At 35.0% G+C, this 24,375-nt stretch overlaps 1 protein-coding gene across 4 annotated transcripts in view; it reads right to left on the reverse strand.

Annotated features, from left to right (window-relative positions):
* LOC124948944 (hemicentin-2-like) overlaps window positions 1-24,375 on the reverse strand; it is a 260,665-nt gene that overhangs the window by 3,688 nt on the left and 232,602 nt on the right. Inside the window, exons 3-16 of one of the 4 annotated variants that reach the window (XM_047493314.1) lie at window positions 23,147-23,279; window positions 20,367-20,575; window positions 18,793-18,909; window positions 17,323-17,526; window positions 16,669-16,820; window positions 16,082-16,226; window positions 12,509-12,639; window positions 11,591-11,750; window positions 7,965-8,258; window positions 7,319-7,633; window positions 5,269-5,613; window positions 1,372-1,662; window positions 1,173-1,261; window positions 781-1,056 (exon numbers count right to left, since the gene is read on the reverse strand). In XM_047493314.1, coding sequence (XP_047349270.1) covers window positions 781-1,056; window positions 1,173-1,261; window positions 1,372-1,662; window positions 5,269-5,613; window positions 7,319-7,633; window positions 7,965-8,258; window positions 11,591-11,750; window positions 12,509-12,639; window positions 16,082-16,226; window positions 16,669-16,820; window positions 17,323-17,526; window positions 18,793-18,909; window positions 20,367-20,575; window positions 23,147-23,279 — 2,861 coding nt within the window. Of the gene's footprint in view, window positions 1-780; window positions 1,057-1,172; window positions 1,262-1,371; window positions 1,663-5,268; window positions 5,614-7,318; window positions 7,634-7,964; window positions 8,259-11,590; window positions 11,751-12,508; window positions 12,640-16,081; window positions 16,227-16,668; window positions 16,821-17,322; window positions 17,527-17,627; window positions 18,087-18,792; window positions 18,910-20,366; window positions 20,576-23,146; window positions 23,280-24,375 lie in introns of those variants that run through there. The other 3 variants (XM_047493315.1, XM_047493316.1, XM_047493317.1) reach the window with 3 other exon arrangements.

Raw genomic sequence — 24,375 nt, forward strand, 5'->3', positions numbered from 1 at the left:
ACATACACGTACATACATACCTATTACGTGCATTTATTTATTAATAGATTTATATATATACATATATATTTATGTATACGTCATAAAATAATTCGATGAAAAGGCAATAAAGGAAACATTCATGTAAGTATGAAAACGATTACTTTCGTGTTCCTATGTCTTTTAAAATAACGATGCAATTTTCCTCGCTTGGCAAACTTTATCTCGATCTTTCGATGGTTAAAAATACAATTTACGCCATATACATGTATACGAGAGTACCATCGGAGTTCGATAAAAGTTGGAAAAGATAAATGTATAGAACAGGGTATGTTTCTGTGTTTTCTCTCTCTTTCTTTCCCTTTCTCTGTCTTTCTCTTTCTCTCTTTCTATTTCAGTGTCTCTTTTTCTCTTTCTCTTTACGAAGAGAAACGTTACGAAGACGCTTCAAGATAAAACAGAATTACGACGAAAGTTACGACGTTTAAATAGAATTATGACGAATGTTACCATTACGAACGTCGAATTAATCAACGGAATGGGTATTCTCGAATGGACCAAGCCTGTGTTCTTTCCCATTTCGTTGCGGAATCGTTCAAAAAGAAAGAATCGCTGGAGAGTATTTGCAAACGATTGTTCCCCCGTTCGTGACGTAAATCTTATCGTTGAACCAAACGAAAGAACGGAGAGAAAGAGAGAGAGAGAGACAGAGACGAAGAGAAAGAGAAAGAGAGAGAGAGAGAGACAGAGACGAAGAGAAAGAGAAAGAGAAAGTGGAGAGAACTAGAAAAGGTTTATTACCTTATTGTCGTGTCCGATTAATGGAGTTTCCACCGTCGATTCGTCGCTACCTCGATTCATGTAGGCATGTGGTGGTGGGACGTAAATGGATTTCGAATGTCCTGCTATTTGGGTGTAGATAGTTGGTTCTTGTTGCATCGCTTGTCTTCGTATCACAGTTGACATTGGTAATATTTGAGGTCTCTGAAGGGTCGACATCTGTACCGACTGATAGCAATTTGGAGGTATTCGCCTATTGTTCCGTAGTGATAACTCGGCATACGTCAATTCCGAGCCCTAACACGATGAAAATTAAATCTTATTAATTGATTCTTTTAATGATCAATGATCCTAAGTTTCTTATTAAGAAATATCAGATATATATACATATATAAATATATATATATATTTACATTGTTCGTGAATGTAGAAGCGTCAGCTCGTTTTGGTTGTATCACGTAACGCGGCGACGTACCTTTGCACATTTCCGCGTATGAACTTTCTAAAATTGTAGAAAAAAGAAAAAAAAAAAACGATAAGATTATTTTCATTATAATTTCTTTTCCCTCTCTCGTATTTAGCCTTAAAATATAAATGTTTATAGATGTTTACCATTCGTATGAGATATTATGTCGGGATCCTTTTCAAAACTTTCAATGCTGTCAGCACTTAAAGGTAAGACGGATGATTTGTCTCGTGGCGACGAAGCCGTTGTACCACCGGAAGCAGCGAGATTCGCCATACCACCATCGTCATGGGAATCCTTGTCCTCCTGTGGGCGAGGTCGATAACGCAATCTCACAGCGAGAACGATCACGAATATCACTAATAGAAGACCAGCTGTAGCACCTACTACTGCACCTAACAATGGACCCGACAACGACAGCATCACTGGAGTCAAAGCTGAAACAAGATATTCGTCTCTGTCTTTTTTATATTCTTTTTCTATTTTTTCTTTTTTTTTTTATTGATATTACTTCTTCGGATCTTCGATCGAGACGATTATTAGAAGGATTATCAAAGTTCGTAAAAGGAATCGTCGATGTTGTGATCTTTTTCTTCAATTTTATATATATATATATATATATATATATATATATATATAAATATAAATATAAATATAAATATAAATATAAATATATATATATACAAATATACAGGATGTCCCAGGTTTTAACGATCAAACTTTATCAGTATATTTTATGAATCTAAATAAGAAAGGAATGTTACATAAAGATAGGTCGTTTAAAGCTTTATTAAAAAGGTTACGATAAAAATAATAATTACGTAGAAAACAGTGACGGATAGGAGGTCTGATAAAAAATTATTACGATATAATGTAAGAATAGATCAACAATATTTACATAAATTCGCATGAACAGATTAAATGTAAATGTTGCTGATCTATTCCTTCACGTTAGACTATTATCCGTTACTATTCTATACGTAATTTTTATTTTTATCGTAACTTTTTAATAAAGCTTTAAACGATATATATTTATATAATACATATATTTCTTATTTAACCCCATAGAATATAATGACAAAGTTTTACCGTTAAAACTTTGAACACCCTGTATAACTCATGCAAAAGAGATTTCGATTATTAAATTTATGCAGGACGAGTGTGGAATGACAGACAGATCGTAATAGCGAATATAACTACTACTTCAAAACGAAAGACAACGATCGGAGAAGAGCGGATTTGAAAGTTTTCTTTTGCTTTAAGGATTCTCTTTGGACTGAGATATAACGTATAGACAAAAATCTACGTACAAATATACATACATAGGTATACAAAACGAACAAACGAACGAACGGACGTTACTAATCGCCGTGAGAAAACGTCGTCTATCGTGCAACAACTACGCGACGCGTTTTGCAAAGTTTGAAAATTTCTCTCAGGAGATTCACGAACAAAGTTTCCTCGTGTTGGTATACGAGTCGTCCGATCGTGATTATGTTTCTCGCTGACATCGAGTAGACGTTGACAACAAAAGATGTTGGTGTGCGTTCGTACATCAGTTTGAAAGACACCTGCGTACGCTCGTTCGTCTATTTCAAAAGCGTTTCGTTTGGTTCGTTATTAAAAAAGTTAGTTTATTTGCGACCTAACGTATTAACTATAAAATATTTCTCTATTTCTCTCTGTTTCTCTCTCTCTCTCTCTCTCTCTCTCTTTTTCTCTTTCTCTCTCTCTCTCTCTCTCTCTCTTTCTCTTTCTCTCTGACAGTTTCTATTATTTTAATGGTTGGTTAGGCGATATATCTATCCTTTACTATCTTCTATTATAATCATTTTCATAACGTATTTACAATTCGTCTCGAGATGCGAGTTAACGAGCTAATTATCGCAATCATTTCTCTATTCTCGTGTGCACTCTTTGTGTCCAAGTGCGTTCATTCGCGCGCGCGTGTGTGTGTGTGTGTATCTATGTATGTACGTATGTATGTATATATGTATATCCTTGAACGTCGACAGACAAATCGTGCTTTACTTTAGAGAATCGTACTTTACTTTTTCCATTCGAGCATAATTATGCTCGACGTTGAAGCGAACGGCCGTCCAATGCACGTTAAAGTCCTACGGTCGTACGATATCATTTTTTTTCCCATTATTTTTCTTTTTCCTCCTTTTTTTTCTTTTTTCTTTCTTTTTTAGAGTCTTCCTTCACTCTTTTCATACGTTTTCTTTTTTTCCCTTTTTGAATCGACGTCACCATGTCCTTATATATTGTATTCCAGCACGTTTGCGAGATGAGATGAGACTAGACGAAACGAGAGGAGAGGCGACGAGGCGAGCGAAATTCCGAACTTGTTCGGATCGAATTCGCATAAAAACAGGAAAAGAAGGAAAAAACGCAATAAAAGGATTCCACAAACGAACGATCTCGCTACCGAGCGTTAAAACGTTCGAATTTGCTTGCCCACAGAGAAGTACGTATTTCCCGCATAACACGTTGGAATGTAAAATTTCGTTAAAAAAAAAAAATAAAAAAAAACGAGAGAGAGAGAGAGAGAGAGAGAGAGAGAGAGAGAGAGAGAGAGAGAAAGAAAGAGAGAAATAGAGAGTGTGAAACAAGGAACAAATAACGATTCGTTCCATTTTTCGTTCGCACTTCCTGCTATCATGCTCGATCGTTATATGCAGTTCGTTGAACAAAAAAGATTGTTAAAAAAAATAAATTGGATGAAGGAAAAATTGATAAAACCCCGAAAAACAAAAAAAAAAAAGAAACAACAAATGATCACGGTATCAACGAAATTGAAACGGAGAGGATTCATCACAACAAGGGGAAACTTCGGGAGGGTTAATTCGAACGTTGCTAAGATCAAAACCGTGCAAATCAATAACAATCTCTCTCGCTGTCTTACTTTCACTGTCAATCTCTCTTTCTCTTTCTCTCTCTCTCTCTCTCTCTCTCTCATTTTCTCTCTCTCCTCTCTCTCTCTCTCTCTCTCTCTCTCTCTCTCTCTCTATAGCGTCAAACTCGTGATCCTCTATGGGACACATACATGACATGCTTATCAGACATTTACAAGGGTAATGAACAAACGTGCATTCGAAGGGGTAGTTCCCTTGCTTGTCTACTCGCTTGCAGAGGGTTCTAAACGAAACGCCCTTGACCGAGAACATATATATATATATGGGTGTGTGTGTGTGTGTATATAATATATATATATACAGTCAGATTATTAACGCGTGTATATGTCGACAAAGTCATCCACATTTCGATTAGATCGGACGTGTGCACGAACGTGTTTAAGAGATGAAGAAGAATAATAAGAATAATAATAATATAATAATAATAATAATAATAATAATAATAATAATAATAATAATAATGATAATAATAATAATAATAATAATAATAATATTAGTAATAGTAATAATAATAGTAATATTAATAATAGCAACAACAATAACAATAATAGTAATAATAATAATAATAGTAATAATAATAATAATAATAATAATAATAATAATAATAATAATAATAATAATAATAATAATAATAATAATAATAAGAATAAGAATAAGAATAAGAATAAGAATAAGAATAAGAATAAGAATAAGAATAAGAATAAGAATAAGAATAAGAATAAGAATAAGAATAAGAATAAGAATAAGAATAAGAATAAGAATAAGAATAAGAATAAGAATAAGAATAAGAATAAGAATAAGAATATGAATAAGACGAAAGAAATAAAGAAAGAAGTATAAAAAAGATAAAAAAGAAAGTGATATCGATGGGAAGAGTGATAGTGATGTTGATGGTGATGGTGATGGTGATGATGGTAGTGGTAGTGGTTTTCGTGTTAGTGGTATTTGTGATGATGGTGGTGGTGGTGGTGGTGGCACATACATATATTATAATGTCTCTATAAATATATATAAATATATACATATATAGATGTATATAAATATATGTATCATAAATCGATGAAGTCGATCCTGCTGCTCGAAATGGATGAGAAACCGTAGATTGTAGGACTTTGGGTGCCCTACCTGGGTAACGTTGATGCTCCTGCGTTTTACCCTCCTGAACAAAGTTTGGGCTGTGTAGAACGGTAGCGTCACTGGTAGCATGTGCCGTCATAACCCTCAAAGAGAGAACGAGTCCTGCATGGCTCCTTTCCATTGGTAGATTTGTCACCTCGAGCATGCTAGGCGTCAAACTAGTCGCTGAACCCAAGAGATGTCTCGTGTCGGCATCGTAGACTTGAAGAACATAGGTCGCCGTGTTCGCATCGAAGTACTCGCTCTCCGCACAGCTCACCCTCACCGTTGTTCTGCTCTCTTCTCTGATCGTGCAATTCTCCGGGGACGGTGGTCGAGCCAGCCTCTCACCTGCTACCACACCAGCACAACAAACCACACCTCAGCTCAGCTTCCTTCCTTTCTTTTTATATCTCTCTCTCTTTTTTTTTCACTCACTCACTCGTTTTTTTTGATTATTAATGCATAAATATATGTATATACATATATACATACATATATACATACATACATATATATATACATACATACATACATATATACATACATACATACATACATACATACATACATACATACATACATACATACATACATACATACATATATACATACATACATACATACATACATACATACATACATACACACAAAAAAACATCCACGCGAACGTATATCTCCGTCTCCCGCCTATCTTTCTTTTCTTTTCATTTCTTTTTTGTTCTTTTTTATCTAGTCCCTTTTTTCTCCTTTCATTTTCATTCTTACTTCATCCTATATTTTTTCAACGAAAATTTATGAAAGGCGACCCGTTAAATTACATTTCTCCTACCATCTCTACTACCATCGCCGGACTACTATTACTACTACTATTACTACTTCTCCTACTACTACTACTATTACTATTACTGCTGCTACACTACTACTCTTACTACTAGTAGTTTTACTCTGTTACACTACTACTCGTCTTTCACGCGAGCTCCTCACCTAGATGGAGATTCACGAATTACCGGAATAAGATTAGTCATACTAACTCTTCAAGCCGGCTCGCGCGCTTTTCCCATGCGTAAATTTTCCTTCTAACGACGTTCGTTGTTCGCTACGCGAGTTATCAAAGAGGACACAGCCTGGAACGGTCCGTAAACTGATTTAAATGCAGACTTGAAGAGCTAATATTTACAATTTGCCTCTCTCTTCATCGAGAACGTACTTCGGAAGGTGGGAGGAGAGCTGCTCTTGGTTAAATCGTCTTAGAAAGTATCGTTGAATTTTCGTCCCTCGAGTCATTCGTTTCGTTCACATTTGCACAGAAATATTTCACACACTTCTCACATTTTTTTTTCTTTTTTCATTTTCATTTATTGCCATTACATAGTCTACGCTTATGCATCCCAGCCCGTACGAGAATCCGAAAGTTACGCAACTATCGTCGTCCGCGGATCATCGAGCATTCTTCAAATAATACTCTTAAGATTTATGCAAACGATCGGCCATAAGTTTCATATCATCGATATTGTGTCTCTATCCAGAAACGATATCGACGACAAATCTATACTCGCGAATATTGCTACTACCAAAGTGATATATTCTTGAGATGTAGTGTATTTAAACTTTTAAAAACTATGTGAACGGTGTAATAAAAGTATAAATCGATAATGTGTTGTAATACTTTTAAATCATGCACTTTCAGTCGAATCACGAATATCTTTTATAATCTCATGCATTTTTTGAGATTTTCATATACGTCAAATAAAAAAAAAAAAAAGATAAAAGAGATTCTCGATAGGCTTCTACCAATCTGATTGCCTCGGTGTGCATCAAAGATTAGGAATGGATCGTAGAACGTAGATAGGATGGATCGAAAAAATAAGGATGAAAGTAAGAAAATTATTGGAAGGAATCGCTGTTGTTATAATTATTAGAGCATTAATACGTAAGGCCGTGCAATACAGCGTTATACCGAGTACTCGAAAGAAACGGAAAGAGATATGAATGATCGATACACGAGGCACTTTTTTGACGAATCAAAACTTTTCATTTCTCGAATTTCTAGACTCACCTGTTCTTCTCTCCGGCAGGTTCAAGGTTGTGGCCGAAAAATGAACGATTTCGCTGTTACCCTTCGTGTTGCTCGCATAAATTTGTATTTCATAGGTGGTGCCGGGCTCGAGATTGGTCACAGCGAAGGAAGCAGCTTTGCTAGTTTGATTGTAGATTGTAGTTGTCGATTTAGTACCGCTTGAAGATATCTCTCGATCTATTCGAATCGTAAATTTTTGAGGAAGTCCGCCGTCGAAACCGTCGATGCATTCGATGTAAAATGAATCTGTAGTTTGATTTAGAATCGAACAATTGTGTGGCATATCGGGACGACCTGGAAAAAAAAATTTACGATTTTTTCCCTCTCTTTGTCTTAATTATTATACAATTACATTAATTCTGATAAATAATATTTACTTTATAACATTTCTATTGATGTATGAGTATCTTTGATCTTAGAGAGAGAGAGAGATAAAGAAAGATAAAGAAAAAGAGAGAGAATTGGAACTAAATCGATCTTCTCGTATAGTCCTCTTAAGGAGTTGAAAGAGTTGTGAAAAGAGGATAAGAATCTCAAGAGTTTGGCGAAGGCAAGTAAAGAAAAGATTCTAAGGTGTGAGATTTGGGACGTGGGAAAGAATAGGTTAAGAGAGTACAGAACTCACCAGCTGGAACGATATGATAGACGCAAGGCTCGAGTTGAGTGCCCTGATCGTTGTTACCCCAGCAAAGTAAAGTACCATAGTCCAGTTCGGTCATGGGAGTATAGGAAGCTGTCGAGTGAGTACCAACGCTTGTGACGTGTGCTTGGGCTATGTCGACAGCTTCCATCGTATTATTGAATTTCCAGGTGAACGAGACTTCCGGTGGGTTAGCCTCAAGCTCGCAGGGGATCTTCGTGGTCTCTTGTCGAGCTACACCGAATACCTTCGTCTGTCCAATGTGGCAAACCGGAGCAACTGAAAGAAATAAATAGAAAATTTATCTGATATATTGTACCATTCCTATTACTTTTTTTTTTTTACATCGAAATCTTTTTTAAAATTCGATTAAGATCACGTTTAACGAGTCATAGTTAACGAGTTGACATTGAGTACAATGAAAACGATAAATGGGACAAATAAGAGCAAGAGATAGAGAAAGAGATAGAGATAGATAGATAGATGGATAGATATAGAGAGAGAGAGAGAGGAAGAGCGAGAAAGAGGGAGGGAGAGAGAGAGAGAGAGAGAGAGAGAGAGAAGTAAAATGAAACGTGTCGCACCAATGAATTTTCAAAATGGAAAACGGATGCGTGGAAAAGCGAGCTCGTTGTTGACGATAAATCGAGGAAAAGTTATGTGTATTCTCCTCTTCGCGTCGAACAACGCACAATGCATATCTCCGTAAACGTGTATGAAAACGCGTAATCCGGAACGAATGATTTAAAACCTCCCCCGGCTCTCTCTATTCACGTTTATGGGATTCTTACGTTTTGCAATTTCGACTTTATACTAGCTATTTTAACGTTCCGTCTAACATAGCTACTCATTCTCTCTTCCTTTCTGTTTCTCTCTCTCTCTCTCTCTCTCCCTCTCTATCTATTTCTCTCTCTCTCTCTCTCTCTCTCTCTCTCTCTCTCTCTCTCTCTCTATGTCTTTCTTTCTCTCTATAAAACTTTAGCGGATGTTTCATAAGGCACAGGGTAAAACGTACTACGTTTGTTACGTGTATTCATCTATGTATTTATGTATATATGCGCGCATATATATATCTATGAATGTATGAATGTATCTGTGTAGGTTGGTTTTCATACTCAAACGTTAAGAGCTCGGTAAATCGTTAGGCACCGTTCTACCTTTACCGCATACGTCATCCTGTCTGTGTACATATGAATGTATGTGTACGTAGTAATATATATATATATATATATATAACATATATATAGTAATATATATATATATATACATATATATATATAAATATATATATATATATATATATGTTCATGTACTGTTTTATATCGTTAGGCTGCACTTTTCACCCGAAAGATGAACGTCCACCTGTATCTCTCGAAAACAAAGAGGAGAAAATTCCACGACGGTAACTTTCGCGTCATCGGGATTGTGCAAAAAAAAAAAAAAAGAAATAATAAAAAAAAAGTAAAAAAAAAAAAAAAAGAAGGAATAAAGAAAGCGAAATCTCGCATGAAATATTCTCCTTATTTTTAATCCTTTTCTTTCCCTCTCTTCTTCTTTTTCCTTTTTCGTTTCATTTCGTTTTGTTTTATTTGTTTGTTTGTTTGTTTTGTATTACTTTTAACTAGGTCATGCATCTTGATATAGAAAAACAACGATATGAAAAAAGGTAGTCTTGAATATTCTGTATTCTTGTTATTTTAAATTAAAAGAATAAGATTTATTCTATTGGTAAAGTGTTAAAAATTCTTTGAAACGTTTTATACAAACTTGATTTTACATACTTCCAAACATGAAACCGTTTAATACGAAGGATGGAAAGTTAGAGGTATTATTATCCAATTTCTGATCATCGTGTAAATTACGATCGTTCGACGTCTGTACGTATATATGTATATATGTATGTATGGTACTGCACAAATCAATGTGTAATGGTCTTAACGGTCATAAACTGTACCTCCCTAAACTCGTGCACCTGCGTGTGCATAGAGGAGTTGCCTTGCGCGCGTATGGGAATATCAGTCTGTCTGTTTCCGTCTCATATAGATGGTCTCCCTCGTGTATCTACATCTATACACCAAGTAGAGACAGCAAAAGCTAACCGATAATTCTATACCTTCGAGTCTACTCTAAGTTTGCACGTTTGATCGGGATGTCAAAGGGCAAAGTTTATATGTAATATAAACGATAAATTAAATATTAAGATATCCCAGTTTCCAATTTTCTTTGAACAAATGAAAATATCTCCATATAAGTATCTGTCTCTGTATTTATTTTTATGTGTGTTTGGTGAGATATGCAAAATACGTATGTACACAAGAGAAAGACACATACATATATATACATATATGAACAGAGAGAAAGAGGGAGAGAGAGAAATGACAAGATTTGGAAGGACGAAAGGAATGCAAGTACAATTTGTAGGAAGGATGAAATCGCAAGCGGACGATAATATATCGCGTCGGCGGCCATAGCAGACGTTGGATTTTAGCTTTATACGTGTCTCTCGTTAAATGTTTCATTACGTGGTAAAAGCACGTGGAACGCTTTCTCCTATGCTTTTCATGAAAAGCTCGTAGCTTGAGTTCTCTCTCTCTCTCTCTCTCTCTCTGTCTCTTTCTCTCTCCCTCTCTCTCTCTCTCTCTCTGTGTGTGTGTATCTCTCTTTCTCTCATGATTATCTCGTGCACGCTTGCCCTTCTTCGTTGGTGTTATAACGCACGTTCCAGAATTTGGTTGTATGTTGTACAACGGTAGTGGTCCCTGTTTGAATAGATTTGTCGTATATTCCTAGAACTTGTTCTCGTATGTGTACGCGAAAATGCGGAAGGCGAAAAGACGTTTCTACTTAATTTTACTATCTATCCAACTCTCATACGCCGACACAATCTCGTAGCCTGTTTATAGTTTCCTTTTGAAAATACGCTGCGCGTTTTATTGCTCACACTTATACCTGCTTACCTACCTATTTACCTAACTATCTACTTACTTAACTATCTATCTATGTAACGAGTAATCTTCCGAACGAGGACAAAGTTTCGGAAATATTTTTCTAAGGGATAACTTTTTAATATCTAACGACATTTAAACAGTCGGCCCTTCGGCGATATTAAAAATATTAATTAAATACAACAACAACAAAGTAAAATGTTTTGTTTTCTATAAATTTTCTTCAAATCATGTTAGATTTTATATATATATATATATATATATATATATATATATATAAATTATAAAGTTATTTATCAATTATTTATTCATTATATAGATAGATATGTATTATTTTTTATTTTTTTTTGTACTTATCTCAACTCGTATTTATATTTCTTTCTGTAAATTCTTACCGTTTGTCAACCAAATACTACGATATCGAATTTTTCTATGTGTTTTTAATATACAATACAGATACGTAATATATATGGTGTACAAAATATAAGTTATTTTTCGTGTTATATATTAGGAATCGAATAGAAACGATGAAGTACTCTATCCATTTTGTTAAGGACTGTATTAGGTATCTAAACAGTTCTGATATCTCATTATCATTAATAGATAGAGTAATCAATACCGATCGAAGTGTTACATGTATAGTGATACTATCGTGAATTTACTTACATTTGATGTCTAAATTGAGAGGATTGCTCTCACCATCGCCTTCTTGATTACTACCGATGCAGGTATAGATGCCGGCTCTGCTACGTGTCACGCTCTGAAGCACCAGGCTCTGATTACTTATTATCGTGCCAGTTGCCGTGTTGTGGTACAGTGGATTGCCCTATGAATACAAAGTCTCGAATTACAAACTTTGCCACCCTTCTACGTGGACGCGATAATTACGTCGCCGAAGCGACACGAAATTGTTCGCGTTGCTCTCTATCCGTGCCATGCGTTTAATTATACCGCGAGGAAGATTTTCCCGCGAATTCCAGTCAAGAGATAATAATAATAATAATAATGATAATACGAATAATAATAATAATGACAACAATAACAAGAACAACGGTAATAGGAGTAATACGTGTGAACGATCATGTTTCTTTTACGTGTTCGGACGAACGAGCATTGTTTTTTCTTTAACTGTTCAATAAACAAGAACGATACAATATGTTTATGTATGTATTTGTTTATCGATCGTTATTACGACTAAATAACTGTTAATTAATATCTCAAAGAAATCCTTTTATTAATCCGTTTTGTAAATAACGATAACCGTTTCCGAGCCTCTAAAATGATCCGTATTATCGAGTTTAACGTTGAAACGTTTTCACTCATACAATTTTATCCGTTCGTTGTCATTTATTTTCCGAAGCGGTTTATTGACACTCGCAAATGAAATGTTAACAACCGAAGCTCGTTTATTAAGCCGAGTAAATTGCCGTTTGTATTTTAAAGGAAAATTTTTCATCCTGTCTTTACTCTTTGTGTACGATGAGAATTTATTACTTCGTTGTAAGTCTTTAGTGGCACGTACATATGTAGTAGATAGATATAGTATATAGGTGATATATGTAACTCGAGTTAGGGTAAACTCACGTTATGCCGCCAGGAAACCTTGTAAACCCAAGGATTCGACTTGATGTTGCATTCGAAGTAAACGTCGATTCCTTCTCGGATTGCGCTTGAGTTCAGATTGCTCCCCAATTCTAGGGTAACCACGGGTTCGTCTGAAAGTGCAATTAATATTAAAGTTCGTGCCAGGAGGCGTAACAACGAGTAACACGTGCCCACGGAAAATCGAAATTGGAACCAGAGGATTTCGTATTTATGTACTTTCAAATCGTATTTATAAACTTACGAATTAATAGCTATGCTATCAAATTTTCCCTATTGATCGTAATTTAATGCAAATACGAAAATTAAGTTAATTTTTATATGACAATATAAATATTTGTAAGAGAAAAACTTTTAAATATATAATTTTTTACGAGCATTTCGTATTTATGTACTTTCATATCATATTTATGTATTTGCTTCAAATTTTTTCTATTGTTTGTAATTGTATGCAAATACGAAGATCAAGTAATGTTGTATACGATTATATATTTGTATATAATATAGAAAATATATTATATATACAATTTTTCATGAAGATTTCGTATTTACGTATTCTTCAGACTATATTTATGTACTTACAAATTAATAAACTGTGCTTTCAAATTTTCTCTATTGTACGTAATTATATGCAAATATGAATATCAAGCTAATTTTTATATGATAATATATTTGTCGATAAATATTTTTTTATCATACATAATTTTTCATGAGAATTTCATATTTATGTACTTTCAAATCGTATTTATATACTTGGAAATTAATAAACATGCTTTGAATTCATTGTAATTATGTGCAAATACGAAGATCAAGCTAATTTTTATATTTATAAGAAAATGTGTTGCTTGTAGAATTTTTCACAAGGATTTCATATTTATATATTTTCAGGATTTGTAATTTTAGATATATCTTCACGTTTCAATTTTCCATATTGATCTTACATATAATCTAATTCGAAAATCAATCTAATTTTTAATAATATATTCGTCAGAGAAAATATTATACAAAATTTTATAGGAAGATTTCGTATTTATGTACTTTGAGATCTCATAAGTTTACAGCAAATGATTCTCAATTTTCTAAATTGATCCTCAATATACGCGAATATGAAGATCAACCTAACTTTTAATAGTATATTCGTAAGAAAAAATATTATATAAAATTTTTCAAGAGTATATCGTTTTTATGCACTTTCAGAATTCGCAAGTTTACGGCTTTGCTTTTCAATTTACTAAATTGATCCTAAATATATTCAAATATGAAGATCAATTTAACTTATAATAATATATTCGTAAGAAAAAAATATCATACCAAATTTTTCATGAATATTTCTTATTTAAATATTTTCAGTATTCACGAAAAATTAATAGTTTGGTTTCAAAAGCGAATTTAAATTAATATTAATACAAAAATTTATCGAAATTTTTAATTTGTATGAAATAAATGTGACAGTAAAATTTTGAACAAATTTTTAATTCGTTGAATTTTTGACAAAAAGAATTAGTTCTCATGTGTGCTATCATTGTTATTTCTTTGATGGCAAAATGCACTCAGCCGAAAACGCGACAAAAACAAACGCATGCGTATCGAAAAATACATACTCCGAGATTTGGTATTAAAAGGAGTTTCAACGTTTGGCCATTTTCGTTGGCGTTGGCGAATAAATAAACGATAAATAAGCGGATTACCTTTGTTTGCGTGGAGACTATTCACGGCTTAACGAGAATATACCGATTCTGAATTCACCGGGACAAGTAAAATAATTTGACTCGAGCGTGAAAAATGATTTTCTTGCGAATCTTTGCAATTTTTCTTTTTTTTTCTTCGTTCTTTATCTTTTTCTTTTTTCCTGTTTCACACACACACACACACACACATACATTTCGTATAAGGATAAAATGATAGAATATAGTTAGAATTGATTGTCCAAATGGTCTTCGATTTGAGCACGTAAACGAACGAACGAACGAACGAACGACGATATTATTAATAGGCATCGTTCCGCATCGTTCTACGAAGATCAATGCCTGTTATTTCGCGAATCCAATATAAAAGTTCCCCGTTGATGGTAGAGTTTACACCGGAAATCGGTGCGGTTTCGCGGAAATTAATGGTATAACCCGATCTACGAGCAAAGATTCTCTCTCTCTCTCTTTTTCTTTTTCATCGGTTCTTCTATATCCCTCTATTTCCGTCCTTTCAGATCTGACAATTTCTTTTTATCTCCCGTTTTCTTGTTAACCTTGATCATATTTTTTTCTTTTTTTATTTGTGCCATTTTCTTTTCTTTATCACTGCCGTCGAAGTTCTACAGAGAGACTTGTTTACAGGTGCATCATCTTAGATCCTTTTTGTTGTTTCTTTTTATTATTTTTTTCCTTTTTTTTTTTTTTATTTCTTTTTTTTTTTATTTCTTTTTTATTGTTACCAACGTTAGCGGATATTGTTGTTAAAGAAAGAAAAGGATGAAGAAAGAAAACGAAAAAAGAAAAAGAAAGAAAATCCTGTAATGGAATGACGGTAAGGAAGCAAAAAAGAAAAGAAAAAGAAAAAGAAAAAGAAGAAGAAGAAGAAGAAGAAGAAGAAGAAGAAGAAGAAGAAGAAGAAGATAGTGCAGTCCATTGTTCGACTAGTAGAAAATCGTGTAATTCGGTGAGGCAACGGACCCAGCGAATAATTCAATAACGCAAGACGTATGCTCTAATTTAATAGATATTTAAAATACATTCGAAGTTACGAAAGAATTAACGATAACGAAATGATGCACCGCCGTTCGATATACATATATTATAATTTATCTCGAATTCGATAGATAAGATAAGCTTGGAAGATTTCGATGTCCCGATGGGTGTGAAATCGTGCATGAAATTGTCCTTTCGCGAAGCAACTTTACGAGATATCCGATAACGATCTACGTCTTAAATTTATATACGTACATACGTTTTCTCTTTTTTCGTTTTCTTTTTTCTGTTTTTTTTTTTCTTTTTTTTCTTTTTTTTACATGACACACGACTACTATAAATGCCGCAGTATCTACGTTTTCGTACTAACGTCTTTTCCTACACTTTCTTTTCTTTTTGTTCTTTTTCCTTTTTTTCCTTTTATTTTTTTTTTTTCTTCATGACTTTTCTGCATTCACGACGTTCCACGAAATTCTCACAACGATCTTTATCGAAAGACACCGACATACCGTCTTTCAAATTAACTCATGCCGATCTCTCTTACTTATCCGTTAGAGTATTCGCGAGCCGCCGTATCGAAAGGTTTAATTAGCGTTTCACCGTAAACGTCTCGTTCTCTTCTTTCTTATCTCTCTATCCTTCTTCTTCTTCTTCTTCTTCGTTTTTTCCTTTCTTTTTTCTCTACTGCTCCTCTCCCCCCAATGACGAACGTGCATCGTCCGAGATCCTTATCCCGTTCGTTGCTCGTCGAAAAAAATAAAAGATCATTCCGATCTCGAACGTTCCTTACGTTAACATCCGAGATTTAATCTGACACTCGTCGATTTCATGAACGAGTGAACGAAGAACGCGTGTAATATCGAGAAACGCTTACGATATATGTCGAGCTTCCATCCGTCTTCCATTTCTGGATCCGTGATATCCGGTACGCTGGCCTTGCAGGAGAGAAATTTTCCGGCGTCTTCAATGCTCGGCACGAACGTTAGCATGCTCGTCGTCGTATTGCCGTCGGGACTCACCTGTGGAAAGATATATTTCATGGTGAAACCGTTTGTCGGGGGATTTCCTCGCGTTTCTCCAATAGAATCTTGGCCAAAAAGAAAAAAAGAAAAAAAGAAAAAAAGAAAGAAAGAAAGAAAGAAAGAAAGAAGAAGAAGAAGAAGAAAAGAGCTTTTATATTTAATAGAACTTCATTTTATTCTCTGACAAGGTTTCTCCGATCGATCGAAAAGTATCTCTATCGTGAACGTCGCTCACGTATCAAGATTTTGATCAAAAGAGAGATATTATCGTGTTCGAAAACTTGTCAGCCCTTTAAATATGTTACATTGTGGATAGGTATTTAATTATACGAGATACGATCGATCGAAAGATAAAAAGAAAATTTTTCTCGGATTAAGTTATTTACTTATATAATTCGTATAAATCTTTCGAATTAAAAGATCACATTCGATCGCTTACCGTTTGTCTTGTAGTCCTAAGCGCTATGCTCCCCTTGGACCAGGTGATTTTCGGCGTTGGCCTGGCCCCGACAACCTCGCATCCTATCTCGTACGTGGTACCAGCACTAAATGGACGGTTTTCTCCTTGCATACGAACCAACAGTGGCTTCACTAAAACACGTATGTCCTGAGCATGAGGTTACCACGGAAGAACGTTTCGTTCTAAATTATGCAAGGGCGTATATATTTCTACGAGCCAAGATACTCAAGGCAAGTAACGCTCATTAACGTTACCGCTTGCGATACAATTAATTTACCGACTTGATTCGTTGCATTAATTCCTTTTGAAAGTGTCGTCCACTGTTATCTGCCCTTTTAGCATCATGTACTCGTGTATTATACACGTCGTCGGAAAGATATTATTACGTAAGTTGCATCAATTTAATGAATATGAGAAAAAGAAGGAAAAGAAAAAAAAAAAAAATGAAAATAAAAGAAAAAAAGAAAGTAAAAAAAGATGGAAGAAAATACAGAGCATGTGTTATATAAAACAACGGGATAAAAAAAGAGAGAAAAGGAAAGAAAAAAAAAAAAAAGAAAAAGAAGAAAAGAAAAGAAAAGAAAAAAGAGAAAAACGAACGAACAAATAAACAAACAAAAAGAAGTAACTCACGATTCATGTTGAGAGTAACCGAGCTGGATATCGGTGCGACCATGTTGTTGTTCGATGCTTGACAGGTCAAAATCGTATGCAAATGTTTACGACTGAGTTTTTCCAGTCTTAGAACATTCCGTACTCTCTTAGTACCTACACTCTCGTAAGTGTCGTCCAAGAGGGCATTCTCCTGCCACCATGTCACTCGTGGCGGTGGTCGACCTGGAAAATCGCAATAGGCGACAAAGTCGTTCGTATAAAACACGACTATTACTCCGGTAGCAAAGAGAATGAGAACGCGTCCGCCCTTGCGGTTTTCCTACCGTCCATTGTCCTTTCCAACGTACACGCCCTTTTAATCCACACTCTCCCTCCTGTACCCCATCCCTTTTGTGGACGATATCAAAGATTCTCCTTTTCTCTTTCTCTTCACGCTTCACGATACGTTTCACTCATCAAATTCCTTTCGCGTATGTTAACATTTCTCGAATCAAAGGGACATTCGATATCACCGAAAGAAAAATCACTACAACGTTAAAGAGAAACGAAGAGAAGCAAAGGATTCTTCGTCAAAGAAATAATAAACGATCAGCCGGATAATTCTCGAGACTCTTTTACGAAAGACGATTAAGTCGCAATCTTCTCGACGTTTTCTTCCATTCTATTTCTCTCTCTCTCTCTCTCTCTCTCTCTCTCACTCTCTCCATCTTCTCTCTTTTTTTTCTTTTTTTTTTTTTGCTTTTTCTTCGAATTCTTCTGATCTGGTTGTCGAGAGAGACGTGCTGAAGAAAAGGTAATAATCTTCTTAAGCAGATGATACTAGCTTCTTGCTAATTACGAAAATACTATACTGTCTGAGAAATGCTCGAAACGATGATACGATAAATTTTATCCGCCTCTCTTGTAACATCATCCCATTCCATCCCATCTCCCTCCCCCCCTCCCACCGTCTCGCCATATCCACCGTTCAAAGTTTCGCATTAAATATGCGAACACGCTTTTTATGTTATTTATATTTAATATTTAATTTCTCCTTTATTTCTTTTTTTTTTTTTTTTTAGTTTAACGTTATTCTTAATATTTCTTCATTTATATTTCTCTCGATATTTAACATTTATATTTCTCTCGATCGATTTATGCGAAGAACATGTCGAAATGATTGATGATACTAAATGAAAAGTGAAACGTCAAACTCGATAACTTACGACGTCATATTAACAAAAGATATTATAGAGGATAAAACACCTATTAAAAAATTTATGATTTATTTCGTTAAATTAATAACCTGCTATCTATCTTTTTTAGTTCGCGTTGTTCTATTTCCTTTCTTTTTTTTTTTTTTTTTAATAAGATTCGATCAAATCGAATAATAAAATTGTCAACAAACTTGTAACGTGTTCAAAAGGACGACGAATATTTTTAATTATGTAAATCGCAGGAATATCAATAGGTAAGTAAATTGGTAAATAAAAATGTAAGAAAACTTACCGCCGGCGGCGACGCAGGTAATATTGAGAGATGCTCCTTCACTGTACGGGCCAAGAATGTAATGGGGAATATGAGATCCTCCGTCTTCATCCAATATGCTAAGTTGTTCCGGTGGTACTGCAATCATTTTCACAATAAGCACATCCTTCTTCTCTCTCTCTCTCTCTCTCTCTCTTTTTATTTTTTATTTTTTTTCTCTCAATTTTATTCTCTTCTATTCTCTCTTTCTCTCTCTCTCTCTCTCTCTCTCTCTCTCTTTCACTCTATCTCTCTCTCTTTCTTTTTCTTTCTTTCTTTTTCTGTCACGTCGAAAAGTAAACGATGAGGAACTCGAGGTGAATCAAGCGATGAATTGCTTCCTCTTTCATTTTTTTATTATTATTTTTTTTTCATTATTTCTTTTTTTCTTTTTTGTTAAGTCTTATTGCGGAATCATCTCTACAATTTGCGACTATGAGAGAAATAGTGAGAGAGAGAGAGAGAAAAAGAGAGAGAGAGAGAGAGAGAAAGAGAAAAAGAGAAAGCTAGTTTTACTTACATTCAACCTCTTGCCATCACACGGTGGATGACATTCTCTCTTTCTCTCTCTCTCTCTCTCCCTCTTTCTTTTTCTACATTTTCTATCTTTCTCTCGGCTTTCTCCTTACCCTTTTCTCATGACACGGGAGTTTCAGAAAGAAAGAGGGATCAAGTTTTAAAACGGACTTACGTTCCTCGTTCTTCTCGTCGTTGTCGCGTGCGCGTGAATTAATGGACGTCGAGTAAAAGTTTTAAGAGAAAGAAAGAAGTAAGGAAGGAAGGAAGGAAGGAAGGAAGGAAGGAAGGAAGGAAGGAAGGAAGGAAGGAAGGAAGGAAGGAAGGAAGGAAGGAAGGAAGGAAGGAAGGAGGGAAGGAAGGAAGAAAGGAAGGAAAGAAATAAAGAAAGAAAGAAATAAAGAAAGAAAGTAAGGAAGAAAGGAAGACAAAAAAGAGAATAAAAGAAAGAGAAAAAAAGAAGGAGAAAAAATGTGAAGTAAGTAAGAAGAAAGGGAACAAGTTCGTTCCACCTTACACGGACTTGTTAGCTCGCTCAGATTTATGAACAAGGTGGCTCGTCGGCCCCTTTTCAATCGATGACATCTTAGATAGATTCGATTTTCCGATGATCGCATGAAAGTTTAATTAAAAATCAACGTTAAAACGGAAAGAAATATCTATAGGGACATTTACTTGACATTTACGAACTTCCTACAAACGTTTAGATTCATATCGGTTTGAAAAAAAGAGAGGGAAAGGGAGGCAGACAGACAGACAGGAAGATAGACAGATTGACAGACAGAAAGAGAGATAGATAGATAGATAGATAGATAGTAAGAGAGAGAGAGAGAAAACAAACATATCGAATCATTTCTTCTCTTTCAACGCATCGTAGAGCAAACAATATCTTGAAAGTGAACAAGGTACTACGGACAATAAGTTTCTCGAAAATAACTCGATTTGACCATCAAACGTTTGTTTCTTCTCTCTCTCTCTTTCTCTCTCTCTCTCTCTCTCTTTCTCTTTCTGTCTGTCCGTCTATCTATCTAGGTACTCACTGATGACCGTAAAATTGACTTTGCTGTTCCTTGTAGGTGATTGTTTAAAATCAACCCGGCATCTGTAAACGGCTGCGTCGCTCTCGCGAACGTTCTCCAGCGTGAGTTTAGCCGGTTCCTCAGAATGACGGAAGGAGGCACGTCCTTCAAGACTCACATCCTGCCAATGTTTTCCTTGTTCCAATGTACTTCGTCCTCTCGTATCGAAACTGCAATTAAGTCAAGCCAAATGATTTTTTACGTATGTATACACATAGATACATACATCTTCTATGTATGCATACGTACCTTTATACTCTTTTATATTTATACATACACACATATATATTTATATATGCACATGAGTACATATATATTATATGTATTACTGTGTGTGTATGTGTGTTTATGTGTGCGTGCGTGCGTGCGTACGTGCGTACATAGGTACAAACATATTTACTGAGAGATAAAACACGAACTCATTAAGAAGCCAACGACAAATGTAAAACTGCTGCTATGTTACTATCGACGATCAAGAGTAGAAGAAAACGAGTCGAGAAACACGCTATCGAGTAACGAATCGAACTTTTTAACAAAACGATCGTTAATTGGCTTCAGTATATCGCGAGACACGAGTGTCTCCGAAGGATTTAAAGCTATAGCTCGTATAGCGCGTATCCTAATATCTTTGACCTATACGCTGCTAACCGACAATAATAATAGTAATAACGATAATAATAAATTCGGATAATGGGGGATATACGTGTAGTATCCAAGCACATATGTGTTGCATATATATATATATATATATATATATATATATATATATGTAAGTGCATATATACATACGTACATATATATATAGGTGTACCAAAAAGGTGGTGAAAAAGAGAACGAGCTGGCGTATTATAAATAACATGGTAGGAACCACGGGAGGCAGGCGCCAGCGAGCGAAAATATAAGAGTCGGATTTATGGCAAGTTACGGGTATGTATTTGTTAAAAACTATGGCGTTTCTAGGTGCACATTGGCTTGTACTCTCTATTTCGGTGGTCAACTTTCAAACGACTATAAGTTTTCTATAGGGGAAGAAAATCCCTACGGGGTCTTTGTTTTAGTTACAACGTTCAATGTGCGAGAAGAGTAAATACTTATATATATATATATTTTTTTTTTCCTAACTGTCAACGTTTTTGCGTATTCACTGTGAAACCATCGTAAAATATCGTAATAAAAGTTTCATTGTTATAGTATCGCAATTAAAAAAAGCAAAGGGGACTCGTTCTCGTCCTTGTCCTCGTCCTTGTCCTCGTCCTCGTCGTCCTTGTCTTCGTAACGATCGACACCTTTTAACAATTTCCTTTACTTGGTTCTTTGTTCTCGTTTACTCGAGAGATAATTAATTAACGTTCCATACTATTTAGAATCGCGTTTCAATAGTTTCGTGAAATTCCTTTTTCCACTTTTCTTTCCTTTCTTTTCTTTCTTTTTTATCTTTTTCTATCTATCGATTTTTCGAAAAGGAAAAATGAGTAATGAAAATGGATAAAGAAGTAAATATGACCATTGGAAATATACAGGAACATTAACATAACCGTCACGTATATGCATTATTAAATTCTGATAATCTCGTTACAGAAACTTTCAATTAATATCTTACCGCTACACAATTTTGTATCCTGATGTTCTGAGTCGATCAAAGGATTATTTTAGTTCGATCCCATAGGTAAACAATTAATCTCTTTATACTTAGAAAGTTGGAATAACTTGGAATTCAAACCATCTAAAAGTTAAATCGTTTTCATCGCAAACAAATACAAACGCAAACTAATACATTTATATATATATAATATATTAACAGTAGGAAGAAATGTATTTAACCTAAGTGGGAAATAATCATGAACATTTCAAGATTCAATTGTAATTAACGAGTCCTATCGAATATCTGGGATCGACGTTGAACCAAGCGAGATCGTTAAGGTCAGTTTCCAGTTTGCTACGGTTGGAATTGGAACGAACACGCCGATTGACTTCGCTTCGGATCGCTTTGGTGCGTGCTCGAGTGCGCGAATGCTGCAGCCTTGAGAGATTCCGTAGATAATGGCGTCCGTTTCACGGTGGTACCCGCCGTTACACGCTCGGTCAGTGGTTCGGACACGAACGATTGGACTGATTAACGGTCCGCGTCAAAGAACAAAGATCGCCGAATCGGTTCGGCCGTTCATCAACGTCGAAGCAACAACGACTTTTCCGACTTTTCCGATCGATTACCAAGGAAGAGTCTCGGCTCGATGATCATTTCCACCATTACATCACGCTCCATTATTTATTGTATATTTATTATATCACTATTACTTTTAAAAGATTTCATTGTCTCGTGTACGGGGACAAGTAGAAACGGTGGATAAACTCGTCAAATTCGTTTGGAGTATCAGGAATGGCGAGATGCAAAATGGAAAATGGAATTCCCTGTTTCATTCGTCATGCCTGCCTACATCTTATAGGAACCGAGCTTATTGGATCGAACTCGGATTCCTTCGTTTCTTTTTCCACGGCAATGTCCTTTTACTATTCTCTCTCTCTCTCTCTCTCTCTCTCTCTCTCTCTCTCTCTCTCTCTTTCTTTTTCCCTATCATCGTGGTATTGGAGAGAAGATAGGATGGGTTGAGAGCTGATTTAGCTTGCGCAAAGCTTCATTCCCTCTTTCCCATTCCTCCCTTCGTTCCTTCCATCCTTCTTTCCTTTCTTGCTTACTTACTTACTAGCTAAAGTGGAATAAGAAATGCCAAGGTGGAATTTACCTGTATATAGGTGTGTCTGACTCCTCCTTGTACCAAATAACTAGATGTAGCTTGTCCCCGGAGACCGGTGGTTCCACGTCGCATGGCAACTTAGCATTTCCACCTGCCACTGCTTCTACATCCGTCATTGTCACTGCAATGATAAAGTTTAGATATCTTTTGAGTTAATCGTTAAGATACAATCAAGTTGTTGTTTCATGTAACATTGAAATTTTACATTGGAGTGGCAAATTCGAAAAGCGTTTATTCCCGAAATGTTTTTCATCCATGATGGATCTTCATCACATTGATAATATCGGAAACAATTCAAAACTCTAGCGCGTTTTCGTTGTAGCAAAGAGAGAGAGAGAGAGAGAGAGAGAGAGAGAGAGAGAGAGAGAGAGAGAGAGAGAGAGAGAGAGAGAGAATTACGATTATCTGTATATCTTTTAGTTTCGCAGTTTCGTTTCGAAATTCTGTACAAACGTGTTATTCTTTCAGAAAGACACGTACATATACATATCTCTGGCGTCAATATTACTGTTCAAAAGCAAAATTACAATATCATCGGTGATTAAACGTATTCAAAATAATTCCCCATATTCCGTTGTTTGTTTGTTTGCTTCTCGCTTCTTTTTCCCTTTTTTTCGTTTTTTTTCCTTTTTTATTTCACAAAAAAATATCGATTATTTGTTCGATCATAATAATACTTCGGTTCATGTTTTGTATCGTGTATTGCAAGATGTATATATATATATAAATATATATATATATATATATATATATATGTATATATATATGTATATGTATATAAAGAGAGAGAGAGAGAGAGAGAGAGAGGGAGAAAGAGAGAGATAGAGATAGATACAAGACCCGTATTTCTCTCAATTAGTTTGGATAATAGAACTTTCTATGTGTGTATGTATGTATATATGTATATATGCGTAGGTAGGTATTGTATATCTTTTCTATGGGTTGCGTTGATTCGTTCGCTTTCATCGATTTTCATCTGATTTCAACATTTTTCTTATTCTTGCACACGATTCAGTTCGTTGAAGGTAAAGTACACATATTAAGATATCTAGCGAATCCAAAAGCTCGAATTTTAGAGTTAATTATATTCTGCAGATTTGATACATATATTACTATCTATTCGACTAATATAGTAAAAAGGAGAAAGAGAGCAAGATATATATATATATATATATATATATATATATATATATATATAGTTGCGGAATGGTCGTTCT

Source organism: Vespa velutina, chromosome 4 (genome assembly GCF_912470025.1).
Source record: "Vespa velutina chromosome 4, iVesVel2.1, whole genome shotgun sequence".
Classification (NCBI taxonomy): domain Eukaryota; kingdom Metazoa; phylum Arthropoda; class Insecta; order Hymenoptera; family Vespidae; genus Vespa; species Vespa velutina.